We start from the raw sequence: 12538 nt of genomic DNA on the forward strand, positions 1-12538 counted from the left end.
TTATGCAGTAGGCAAAGTTAACAACAGAGACAGTGTATCAGTATAATACATCAGTATCAGTAATACATGTGCCACTTGCAAAACACTCTGCTTTTACATTAAATATAGAACCTTTAAGGATTTTTTTTTTTTTTTACTTTGGGTGAACCCTTAAAAGTTCCATGTAGAACCTTTTGCCTATTACAGAGATTTCCAAATACAACCCCTTTAGTAAGCAAAGAACTGTTAACTATCCATCAACCTATTAAAGAGCCCTTTTTATTTAAAGTATACTTCCATTTTTACTTTTTTTCCCCCCAATTTTGCATTAGTTTCTAAGGAAGGGATGATGTAATCTAATTTTGAGTGAGTATAGCTGAGTTTCTTCTCTTTTCACCCTATCAATAATGGAACCCCCCTTAGAAACAAAGAAAAGGGAAACTACACAGAAATTGGAGAAAATAGTTTGAAGTTAGAAGTAGTTTGATGGATAGTTAAAGGTTCTAAATAAACTTTACAAAAGACTGCCTATGAAAGAGGTTTCCACATAGAACTCTTCTGGAAAGCTAAGAACCTTTAACTATCCATCAAACTATCGAAGAGCCATTTTTTTCTTTGTTCTTTGGTTATTGCTTCTCCAATTTCTCTGTTTAGTTTCTCTTTTCTTTGTTTCTAAGGTGGCTCCCTTATCAACAGGGTGAAAAGAGGAGAAACTCAGCTATACCCACTCAAAATTAGATTACATCATCCCTCCCTTCTCCTCATTATAAATCTCAGAAGATGATTAGCGTGTGGGAGGGCTGTAGTTCACCAGAAAGAGGAATGAAACCAGACAGAAACTCATCTCAATGTGGAGTTGAGAAGACTAGGGGGTCAGGGGTGGAGGTTGCTAAAATCAAGATTTTGAAAGAGGCATTTCTCTAAAATGGTGCAAAGCAGTTTGACTTAATGTGAAGCTTTTCTGGTATCCTTACACATTTGTATACATCTTGTAGCCTTAAATTAAATCAGATTCGTTTGAATCTGTTTTTTCCCTTGCAATTCTCTCTGTTTGAAAGGAGAACTAAGAAACCTTTGTTCCTTAAATAAAAAAGGCAGCTCAGTAAATCCCTGTAAGTGACTGCTCAGTCAGACACACCCAGCCCATAAATGTGACAAGTCACCATGTTGGTCAGCGTCCACAGTTCTGTACAAAAGCCTCCCCATGATTCACAATCCTGAGAATCTTTTTTAAAGGTCTCTTCCTCTTTTGAGTTCACTTCAGGGTAACGCTTATAGTTTTAGAAAAGGTAAATCTTCATGACAGTATTTTCAAAACCAACATCTCTTCTGGAAATTTAGAACAAGTAGGAGTGCAAACTACACAGTTGAAACCAATGACTATCCTGATACATCAGTGAATAGAAGGGGTGAATATAAAAATTCCAGTGTTTTTTTTTTTTTTTTTTCACCTTATCCATTCCATTTTTAATGTATGCGTCATTACCGCAGACAATTTCTACATATTTTCCAGTAGTGACAAAAGAACGAAAAGCAGTTGGGGTGATTGTTGACAGAACATCTGTAATTAGACTCCTATTATAGCTAAGTTTCAAGTAATCAGGTTGAAATTCTGTTCTTTTTTTCTAAATGCATAGATACATTCTTAAATTAGCAATGCTTTCACTTGAACATGACCACATAAAGCAACTGCTTAGGCCTAAACTCTAAGGATTAAATAAAGTCACAGTCTATTTTATCCTAATTTATTTACATTTTACAATTGTATCATATTCTATGTTAAAACCAACATATTATATACTGTATATAGCCAGAAGTATGTGGGCCTTCCCCAAACTGTTGCCACAACGTTAAAAGCGCATTATTGTATAAACTGTCTTTGTATTCTGTAGTATTAAGATTTCCCTTCACTTGAACTAAGATGTTGACTGTGTGCCAAGCCTCTTCACCCAACCATCAGTGCCCAACCTCATTAATAATCCAAAATCTAGCAGAAAGCCTTCTCAAAAAGAGTAGAAGCTGTTATTATTGCGAAAAGGGGCAAACTTTGGAACAGGTTAATAATTGTGATGGTCAGGTGTCCACATACGTTTGGCCATATAGTGTACTTGTAGTCTGTGATTTGCACTTGAAATGAACACATAACAGATGTTTTATTTGTAAAATACATTTAATCCCTAAGTATTTGGGCAAAAAAAATCTATATGAATCAGGTGAACAAGGACAGAGATTGGAGTGAGAGTTGTCAGTGGGCCCCGCTGAATGGAAAATCCATTGTTCAAACAGTAGCTCATGATTACGAATTCCATCATTTCTCATCACATAATCCCTAACTGTTATTATCCATCTGATATCGGACTCCTTCTGTTGGCCTGCGAGGATCCCAACGGCCTGGCTGGCTTTCACTGTAATCTCTGTCCTTTATTTGACAAAAGTACCAGAAAAAAAAATATGATACCACAATGCCTTTACATAGGTCATTAGTACAATAATATATAGCTGTACATATTACAAGACATTTGATCAGCATAGGCATTAAATGAGAGTTACAGTTTGTATCTAGGAAACCATGTACATGGTGTGTGTGTGTGCGTTGGGTTAAAAGAAACGTAGATGATTGAAAGAGTGCATTATATTTATGTAATGAATATGATGTAGCTGTATTTCCTCAAGTAATATTAATCAAGGATAATGGAAGTGTCAAGAAAGGTTGAAGTGTTTCTGCTCTTAGAAAATTAATGTTATTTGGGTGACACCTTGTGGAGAGAAGAGGAAGTACAGTAACTCCTGTTTCTGGCAGTGGAAGTGAGGTTGACTCCTAAAAACTAGATTTTTCCCCACAGGCTTTACTATCAATACATCAAACACACACTCACACACCAGAGCCTTACTTACACTACACTCAGTAGACTGATTCTATGATGCTATGACATTGTTAAGCAACTCCCAGCATTTCAGAAGATTTGGCAAAAAAGGAGTTACTACAAAGAAAAACAAAACAATAATATCATCATTTATCCTTTTTTTTTTTTTTTTTTAAAGCACAGCATTCCATCAAATGGATACAGAATATAGAGTACAATATGTGAGTAAGAAATTCCACTAGGAATCAACAGGACATACTAGATAATGCAGTCTCAATTTCTGAAAGATAGGACATTCGGTCAATAAGGCTGGGAGGTGCATATAAGAGCTTTGGCTTGGGTTAGTCAGAGCGTGAGGGTGGACTGGGGTCAGAGGTTAGAGGAACTCCAGCAGATGAGGCATAGCTATGCGAACGATTCTGCTGGTTTCCGTCCTCCCCGAGCGGACAACATGCGGGCAAACAGTCGCAGCGTTAGCATTAGAGGACATTTTATTTTATTTCTAAAGACTTGCTAGGATTTCAGAGCATGGTCATGCTTGCAACAACTATGATTCTGGCAGTTGGCTGGCCCACAATGTATGGCACAAAGGAAGCCAAGGCTACATGGCATTACATAATTCTACACCAAGGTACAAGAATGAAACTTCAATATTCATGTTTTAAGGTCTGACCTTATTTCTTTTCACTAATACTGTTTCTTAGTGGTTGACTTTTCGAGAAAGCGTATAAGCACATTCAGAACATAAGGTCCATAGGGCTGTTCAATTACAATATCCATGCTGGAAAGCCAAATGGCTGCAAATATATACAGGTTATTTTTTTTTTTACATACATAAGAAATGAATAAAGTCTTACGTACATAATAAAAGAATAAAAGAAACCAATAGCAATAGTAATTATCCTCACTGTTAACATTACTACAGAAAACAGAATGTAAATAGCCAATGTGTTTTACATATCCAATTTGTTTTTTAATTGTGTATGTGTGTAAGCATCTAATAATTCTGTCTTAGTCTGCCATTGTCGACATGGTCATGGTCATGTTGCCACAAGAATGCGCATGCAGCATACACAACTGCAGACAGTGACAATCAGAGTATCATATTAACAAAACACACTGGAGAATAAAATCATCTGTTCCTTAAGATAAACTGACTACTTTAGGAAATTAGGGTAGATACAAAAATTAATCAGGAGAATAAGTTTCCTTCAATTTCATTGGCTGGTATGTCCAGATGACACACACCCACAGCCTGCTTTGCCCAATCGTCTTTCAGTATACAGGGCTGTTTCGGATTCCACAGCAGAGCACCATGCTGAAGATCATCTCGAAGATCTTTAAAAAAAAACAAACAAACAAAAAAATAGGAACAAAGTAAAAATTAGAAAAGTCATTCATATTCTCACACAAGGCTCACAAAGGCAGAACAGGACAGACAATTGGATGAGAAGAACTAAAATAAAACTTTCCTTGTCGGTAATTAAAATTAATGTTTAAACAAGACCTATGCAAATCTTTTACAGCTTTTATACATGTTAAACAACAGGCAGATTTCCACTATCATACAACAGCTACCAACTGGGAAGGGTGAAGGGTAAGCGGTGCTTCGTCTGAGACACTTGAAGCCAGCCAGCCGCATCTTTTCAAACTGCTGCATCACAGGGCCAGTGTATTTCACTCAAAAGAATCAACCCTCTTCCACATACATGAACACAGATGCCCACGATTGGCTAGAATGTCGTCTCTCCCACGCAGATATCACTGTAAATTTTGCTCATGGCCACGGATAGCTGTGGCATTATGGCATGATTTTTCAACTATAAGGTGAATGCTTTTCTGCTGCCCACTTGGGAGCTATCTCTTTCTCTCTTGATCTGGTTTTAGACTATGTGATTACAACTGTCTTTTAAGAATGTTACTTGTCACACTGTATGAAATGATCGCACTACTATATCATAATGTGCGATGACATGTTCTCCATGTCAGATTAACCAGTCAAGATCCTTTAACGATAGATCTGCGAATAAGGAAAATTACTATGTTCTGTTTATATCATCAATCAGGATGATCCGGGCTCACACAGAAAATGGAGTCGCAAAACAGAAACATCCTTCAAGTGAGCCTGAGGTAATAAGAATTTTTTTATTAAGTTATTACTTAATTAACACATGTTTTGCATTTCAAAGACTGCTGATCTCAACTCACTACTAATGAACACTCATGCTGTATGATTTTTGTAGGAGACAGCCAAGTCAGGCCAAAAAATCACTCACCATGATGACAGCAACAACCAAGGCAGCAATGCCAATCAGATAGATCTTTTCATTGAAGAGCTCTCTGATTTTGGAGTGACAGTTCTGAGAAAGAATATATTGGTTTGGTCAGACGCATCTCAGTGTATGTGGTCAGAAATAAGAAAATAAAAACAACAAAAAAAACTAAACACTAAATTATTTCTCAGAAAAAAATACACAAATTGAACTAGTTGAGATCATTTTAAGAAAAGGCCTAAAGACTCTAGAATGTAAAAGAATAAATATTAAATGTATGGACAGGGCTTACCTGATTGATCCCCAGGCCTTCTTTTTTAGGGCATAGATCGGTCGTCCAGCCAGTAATAATTGAGGTGACATCACTCTTGCCACAGCATTGCAGCTGAAAGGCAGAGAGATAGCACATTTTATATAGAATAAGGTCAATGTGTCACATAGTGCTTGGAGTTAAAAAAGCAATCAGGACAAGTAAGGACTGGCCAGTAAAAGAAGTGTTACAAGACATAACGTATGATTCTGTAACGGCTTTGGAAACTAATGCTTCAGATAAACATTAAGATGGTGATTCCTTTACTAGATACATTCATTTTTAAAGCCACCAAATGAAGCATGAGCAAGTGCAAAAAGGGGTGTATTTTATATGACAAATCCACTGCTTCTTGACAGTGACACTTTTAATAACTAAAATAATAAACAGCCTTAACAAATTTTCCTGTGACTGGGCGCTATGACGATATAACATTGATATCATGATAAATGATGTCACGATAATTTTCTGAGATATCATGAGATCTGTTTTTTTTTTTTTTTTTTTTTTAATTACAAACTGACTGGAAGCAGCTGATTTGATGTTACAGTTTCACACTTAAAATCTTGACAGATTTTAAAAGGTTTTTCTTTTTTGTAATGTTAAACCATTTTAATCTATTTTCAGAAACATTTATTTTAAAAACATTTATTTAATTCTTACATTTAAAAATATTTTTGTAGACATTAAAGGTAAAAGCAATACTACTGTTTTGCTGGCAGTTTGTTAGCAAACCTGTATATCATGATACAGATCATGTATCACAGAATGTCTTTGAGAATTTATAATAATATTATATTTTTGCCAAATCACTCACCCTTAAATTATCCCTTATGCAACGGACTATAAAATATTTAGAAAAAAACAAAAACAAAAAAAACCAACACTAGAGTATATCAGAGTACAACATGACTCTTAAAGTGGTGCATAAACTACTTGACAGGTTAGGTGAACTCACAGACTCGTGGAAGACCTTCAGTACTGCAGCCGCAGCCTCTTTCTTCTCACCGGCGGGCGCCTGACTGCCTCGGTCATACACGGTGTCATAGAAGCCGATCACGTCTTTAGAAATCTGAAAGCAGTGAAGAGAATCATGATTCATGATCATGATCATATTCATCACATGCATAGACATTATAACTAGTGTGTGAAATCATGTTTGAATCTGTACATGTCAATAATGGAAAACGTATTTAGTGTGTTTTCCCTCCTCACCTGGTCTTTGTGAATAAATCCCCAGATACCGGCCGCAACCTCACAGGCAAACAGGATGACCAGGCAGGCAAAGAACTGGGAAGGAGAGAATTCAGAGTGATAATGTGTACTCTACTCTTTCCATCACTCTAACTGAACTTAAATCTCTCACATCCATGATGTTACTTACGATAACAAATAACCTTAAATGATCTTTTATACTGTTTAGATTATTTCACATTTCCACTTTTAATATGGCCCATAAAAGGAGTGGCTTGTTGCTATGCAAGAAAGTCACAATTTTTTGTTGAAGGGATTAAAAAAAAAAAAAAAAAAAAGCTTTGATGTTCACCTGAGAATGAAGTAATATTGAATTTCTCTACCATCTTGTGGCAAGCACAATTAAATGTGTGAAAATAGTATCATATAAAGTGTTAAATTACAAATTTACTTTTGAGTTCAAGAAATGGTTATTATTATTGTGTGCATGCAAAAAAAAATGATGGCAATGTAATTTAATATTTAGATGTGCTATTTAATTGGTTACATGTTTGTAATAACGTCAACATTAACTGTACGAGCAACAACAGACAGATAAAACAACTTCAGGAGTTTTAATCAGTTAGCAGCTGGGTGAAATAGCCTATTTACATTGCATTGGTGTACAATTTAATAGTGTATATTTGTCAGGGAAGGAGATCAGGAGATTGCGTCTGCACATTGCTGGGTGGCACATTGCTGCAGAGGGTAGCACTGCTCCCGGGCCCCTAGTTTAACGTTATCCCCATGTTCATGTGGGTTTCATCCGGGTTCCCCGTTTTCCTCTCAATGTCCAAAAAACATGAAGGTAGGTGGATTGGCTATGCCAAATTAGCTGTGAATTTGCTACCTCAGGTGTGAATGAGTGTGTGCGCCATGGGGAATTCGCCCACCTTTTGCCTAGTTTTCCCACATTAGGTTCCTGATTATGACCCTGACCAGGATAAAGCGGTTAAGGAAGATGAATAAATGATCAAAAATAAAACTGTGCACTTGATTGCAGCACTTGTTCAAATTAACTGCAATATTTATTACTGAACTGTGAAAAGCTGCGTATGAAAAAGTGAGAAAAGTGAACAGTAAAATGTGAAAGCAGTTTGGTCTCTCTGAGGGAGATGACAAATGGACTGACTGGATAATGAGTGACTCACAGTTCCCAGCAGGCACTGAGACTCCTGGATGGCGCCATAGCAACCGAGGAACCCAACAAACATCATCACAGCACCAACAGCAATCAGGATGTAGACACCTACATGAGGGAAAGAAAGCAGGTCAATACTAGGGATTCTTTACCCAGTACATTTTGGTGATTTCAACAGTTTGACTATTTGTCAGGGAAAATAAGCTAGTATTGTTTTTTGGTGTTTTTCCTGCAAATTTCCATTTCCCTGCAAATTCTCAAAGTCATGCTCTAGCACTCCAGTCTGTGACTCTGAAATGATCATCTATCATCTGTTCAGTCTCTTTAGACCATAAGTTCTTACTCCTCTAAATGTCAATGTAACCAAACTGTAACCAAATTGTAAATGCAGATTAAGGCTCTTGTTCCAGTGGTATTTAAGTTTCCTCTCTAGTGACTGGACTTCGATCAAATTTAAATCTATTTGACAAAGTAGCAAGGCAAAATATATATAGATCATTAAATAAATTAAAAAATAATGCATTTGTTTAATCAAATATCTTTTAAACAGCATTTGAGCTCAGCGTCACAGTATGATAGTGTTGAGAGTGTAGTACTCCATTATGACCACCAGGTGTCAGAGTGGGAGCAATTTTATTCACACCCCAGTCCCTCCCTGTCTAGTGAGTGTGACTTTTTGCAAACGTTAACACTTCCTTATTTCACTTTTATTTTCCACTGCAACAAATAATAAAGAAAAAACAATAAAAACAAACAACAGTTAGATACAGTTGATATATTTATATGACATATTAGTGGGAAACCAGCAAATGTGTGTGTTGGTGAGGAGACTTTAAAAAAAAAAAAAAAAAAAAAAAAAAAAAAAAAAAAAAAAACACCAATACCAAAAAAAAAATAAATAAAAAAGTGAGAGAGGGAAAAAATAGAAATGAAACTGCGGGTCCAACATCTCAGTTTGTTTACAGAGATTTGGTGCTTGCACTAGTGCTGTAACCATGGCAACCATACCCAGACCTCAGAAAACAGAGACTGAGAAAGACTAGAAAAATACCATTATTACACAACACTGCAAATCATTTGGCCTAGTAAATGAAAAGCATAAAAATGCAAACACAAGATCCGACAACTGTGTTTCATGTGACTCATTTAAGAAGCACAAAAAACAGTTATCATTCCCAACATCCTCCACCTCGTACTTTGTTTCCTCAACAAATACAGCCCAAACTGCAAAGGTGACTTTTATTTACAAGACAAAAATATTCCAGCACTTCACTAAGAGGATAAAGGATCCTGTAATGGAACTGAGAATATGACCTTCCCTCTGCTCTTTTCTCTTCCATCCTCAAATCCATAACTAAAAGCATCAAATTGCATCAGAGGCTAGTGTGGAAAAATAATTACCCAAACATGTTCAGACAAGTGACTGTCACTTAACAGTTGACAGTTTCCCTTGCACTGGAGCTCTTTGTGGCCTTTCTCTCTCTCTCTCTCTCTCTCTCTCTCTCTCTCTCTCTCTCTCTCTCTCTCTCTCTCTCCTTCTCTCATTTTTCTCTTTCTTGCTCCATCTCTCATATCATCCATTACTATCCACCAACCCCAATTTTCCCAGGAACAATATATAACAACAGAAACAAGGCACAGGCAGAGGGTGGGAGACAGGTTAACATCTTTATACTACCTCTGACTTTCAGTCGTCTCCAGGGGATAATTTGATTTTGGATCCCTTAGTTTAAAAAGGTTTGCGTAACGTCTCGATGGATGGTGCATAGCAGCGTTTAGAGAAATTGATGGAGAGACGGAGGATGGGAGCTTAATTGTGTTGTGTATCTGGCATAGAGCACAGACAGCCATCAGCCCACAGCTCGCTGAGACACACTCAGGGCGAGTGCTGCGTGACTGGCATGCTGATCAGCTGGACAATGCAGACCAACCAATCTCTCTTTCTCTCTCTCTCTCTCCATGCATCCAGCCCGATTTGCTCAGCTTCTTTTCCCCTGCACTTTCTCTCTCTTTCTCACATTTATCTGAGACACAATGTTCCGTTTATGTCAGCATCAAGCTGCTCGCAAGGCAAAAAGCTCACCATTGACTTGCCTACTTGCATTCATTCAGTTAGCAGTCAACAGGTCTCTACATTGTTTCTGTTAATCAAAAATCGATGCAAAAGTTTAAATACTTTCAAATGAGAGTGCATGATAAAGCAAATCAGGGCGTGCTTCTTATAAAACACAACAGTCATGCTCGTGATGCAGGTGTGAAGCTCACTGTTAATTTTTTCTTACAGCAAATTTGATTTTTAGTTTTAGAATTAACAATAGTCATATTTTATTCATTTAGCTATTGTGAGTTTTAGTCTAGATTTAGCTGATTAAAATCTAGAGCCATTTTAGCAAACTGAAACTAAACAGTTTTTGTCAATGAAATTAAAGGTCTTGGTCTTTTTCCCCTTTGAATTTCCCCAGCATGTTCTTTTTAAGATTCTAAAATTAGTACTAATTACTTAAGTAGTATTAAAGTATTAATTTCTTCTTAAATGGAATAGCAGATCACTCTACACAAATATTCATTACACACATTGTCCTTATAGGCTTACTAAAGCCTTTGTCAGTCTCTGATGTGCATTGGCTGAAACTTTCAGACAGCTATGACTGGGTCAGCTCCTTCATAAAGAAGTGGATGCATTTAATAAATGTTACAGTAATAAGCACATTCATTACACAGCAAACACAATTTTGCTTTGTCATCACGTATGCTAGTTCTAGACAGTATTATTCCAGCTTAAAAGACAGACACTACAAAAAAACTGTTTTACCTAGGGGTAAATCATTTGATTACTAAGTAATATGAAAAAGGTTGCTAGCGTTAACAAACAAGTTGTGAGTATGACAGCATATTTCTCCAACTACAACATGTGAGCATACATACACGCATTAGAGATCTAGCCATGTGTGACCAAATAAAATAAAAAGTGAGGGGTAAAATGTTCCATTTATGTCTGCTCAATTTTAAGGCAGGTTTAAGACCTTTTAAGAGCTAAATGTGAGGTGAGGTGAGGGAGGGTTTTTGTTTTAGTACAAAATCAAAACAAAACAAAAAAAAGAGAAAAGAAATTCGTCATGTCAAATGCAGCTGCTGTTCTTGTTTAATTCTGAATGCAGATGCCTGGTCCGCCTGCCACAGATAAAGAGAAAATGATGGCATCTCTCACAGATTAAAAAGTCATGCATTACAACACTGTTCAATCAGCCAGTCAGGGACAGCGAAACAGCAAGCAAAGAAGGTTGAGGGAGAGGGAGAAAGAGAAAGAGAAAGAGAGGGAGAGAGCAGGGTGTGGCATGTAGTGGGAATACCCAAGACAAACGAAGTATGGAGAAATGGAGACTAATGAAATAAAATCCCTAGGCACCATTAACTCTGAAGAATGAGGACGCTGGAAAAGTGGTGGAGAATGAACAAAAAAGAAGAGGAAGCAAGAAATAGTGCAAAAAGCCAAAAAAGTGACACAAGGTCCCTAAAAAGGAAAAGGGAAAAGAAAGAGAGCAGACGGTGTACACTCTACTGACTTTAAACACAAACAGATGGGGTGTAGCACAACCTCAGTGGAAAGGGATGATTTGAAGCAGAGAGTGAGAGCAAGAGAGAGAGAGAGAGAGAGAGAGAGAGAGAGAGAGAGAGAGAGAACTTGCAGGCTTTTTTTTTTAGCCAGAGAACAGGGGCCATTACTGGGGGCTGGATGGAATTTTCCTCTTGCCTTTTTTAACACCAGAGCTAGGGTTTTATGGGTTTTATGTTTTTCTTCTGTGACATGAAATACAGTATCATGCCTTAACTACAGTTAATCTACAACCACAAACAACTGCTTATATTTAAAGTATTATTCATTATTAATTCCACCACAGTGCTGAGTGGTCAGAAGGTGTTAATCTTTTACTATCAGAGCTGATGTTATAGTGTCGGCTGTAATTAAAATGGATTTGAAGGTTTATATTAATGCGCTCATTGTAATACATTATCAGTTCTATAGTAACAATTTATTCAGTACGGACCAGAATGACAGACATACTACATAATCATTGATATGGTGCCGTTTGCTGTAAGAACACGTTGTTTTAACATTTATGGGAAGAGTCTTTGGTGTCAGTGCTTTGTAATGGTCAGTAAGTTTTCCAACAGGGGAAAGCCTTCAGGTTTCTTTGTAAGCTTTGTGTTTTGTTTTTTTTTTGTGTCTAATTAACTTCAAGAGAAAGAAAAAAGAGAGGCTGGCAAATCGCTGTGGCATAAAGGATGAAAACACTTTTGGATGTGCTGTTTTTAGAAAACTTCAGGGTGGGCATTGTTTAAGACCACCCATCCTACATCAACAAGCTTCCTGCCTACAACTAAGGACACGATCGCTTTAGAAATGTTGTCTTTGTCAGTTAGTCAGGCTGTATCCTCTCCCTCAAGAGTCCAGCCCTACAGACCTTGGCCTTGTTGGGTATAATTTAGGCATAATAACATATTCCCCCTTCCTGTTTACATTTTTTTGTCTGTCTTTTGGACAGAATAGTTACTCACCAGCTTCCACTGATTATAATCATCTTACTGGTAATGTAATACATCAGTACATGTAGGTGTTCCCTTCTTAATTGAGTTAAGAACCAAATATAACCAAGTTGTTATTATATAAACAAAAACCTTCACCTTTGGTCCATTTCTATTATTCCAGAGTGGTTTATGTATGTCCTGATAAGCAGAA

At 36.9% G+C, this 12538-nt stretch overlaps 1 protein-coding gene across 1 annotated transcript in view; it reads right to left on the reverse strand.

Moving 5' to 3' along the window:
- Positions 1 to 2130: 2130 nt before the first annotated feature.
- The window catches only part of cd81a (CD81 molecule a), a 31926-nt gene continuing 21518 nt past the window's right edge, over positions 2131 to 12538 (reverse strand). The window contains exons 3-8 of the mRNA XM_026937515.3: positions 7811 to 7908; positions 6642 to 6716; positions 6385 to 6498; positions 5409 to 5501; positions 5120 to 5203; positions 2131 to 4181 (exon numbers count right to left, since the gene is read on the reverse strand). Of these exons, the coding sequence (XP_026793316.1) occupies positions 4119 to 4181; positions 5120 to 5203; positions 5409 to 5501; positions 6385 to 6498; positions 6642 to 6716; positions 7811 to 7908 (527 nt within the window). The 3' untranslated portion in view covers positions 2131 to 4118. The remainder of the gene's footprint in view (positions 4182 to 5119; positions 5204 to 5408; positions 5502 to 6384; positions 6499 to 6641; positions 6717 to 7810; positions 7909 to 12538) is intronic.

This window comes from Pangasianodon hypophthalmus, chromosome 25 (assembly GCF_027358585.1).
Source record: "Pangasianodon hypophthalmus isolate fPanHyp1 chromosome 25, fPanHyp1.pri, whole genome shotgun sequence".
NCBI classification, from domain to species: domain Eukaryota; kingdom Metazoa; phylum Chordata; class Actinopteri; order Siluriformes; family Pangasiidae; genus Pangasianodon; species Pangasianodon hypophthalmus.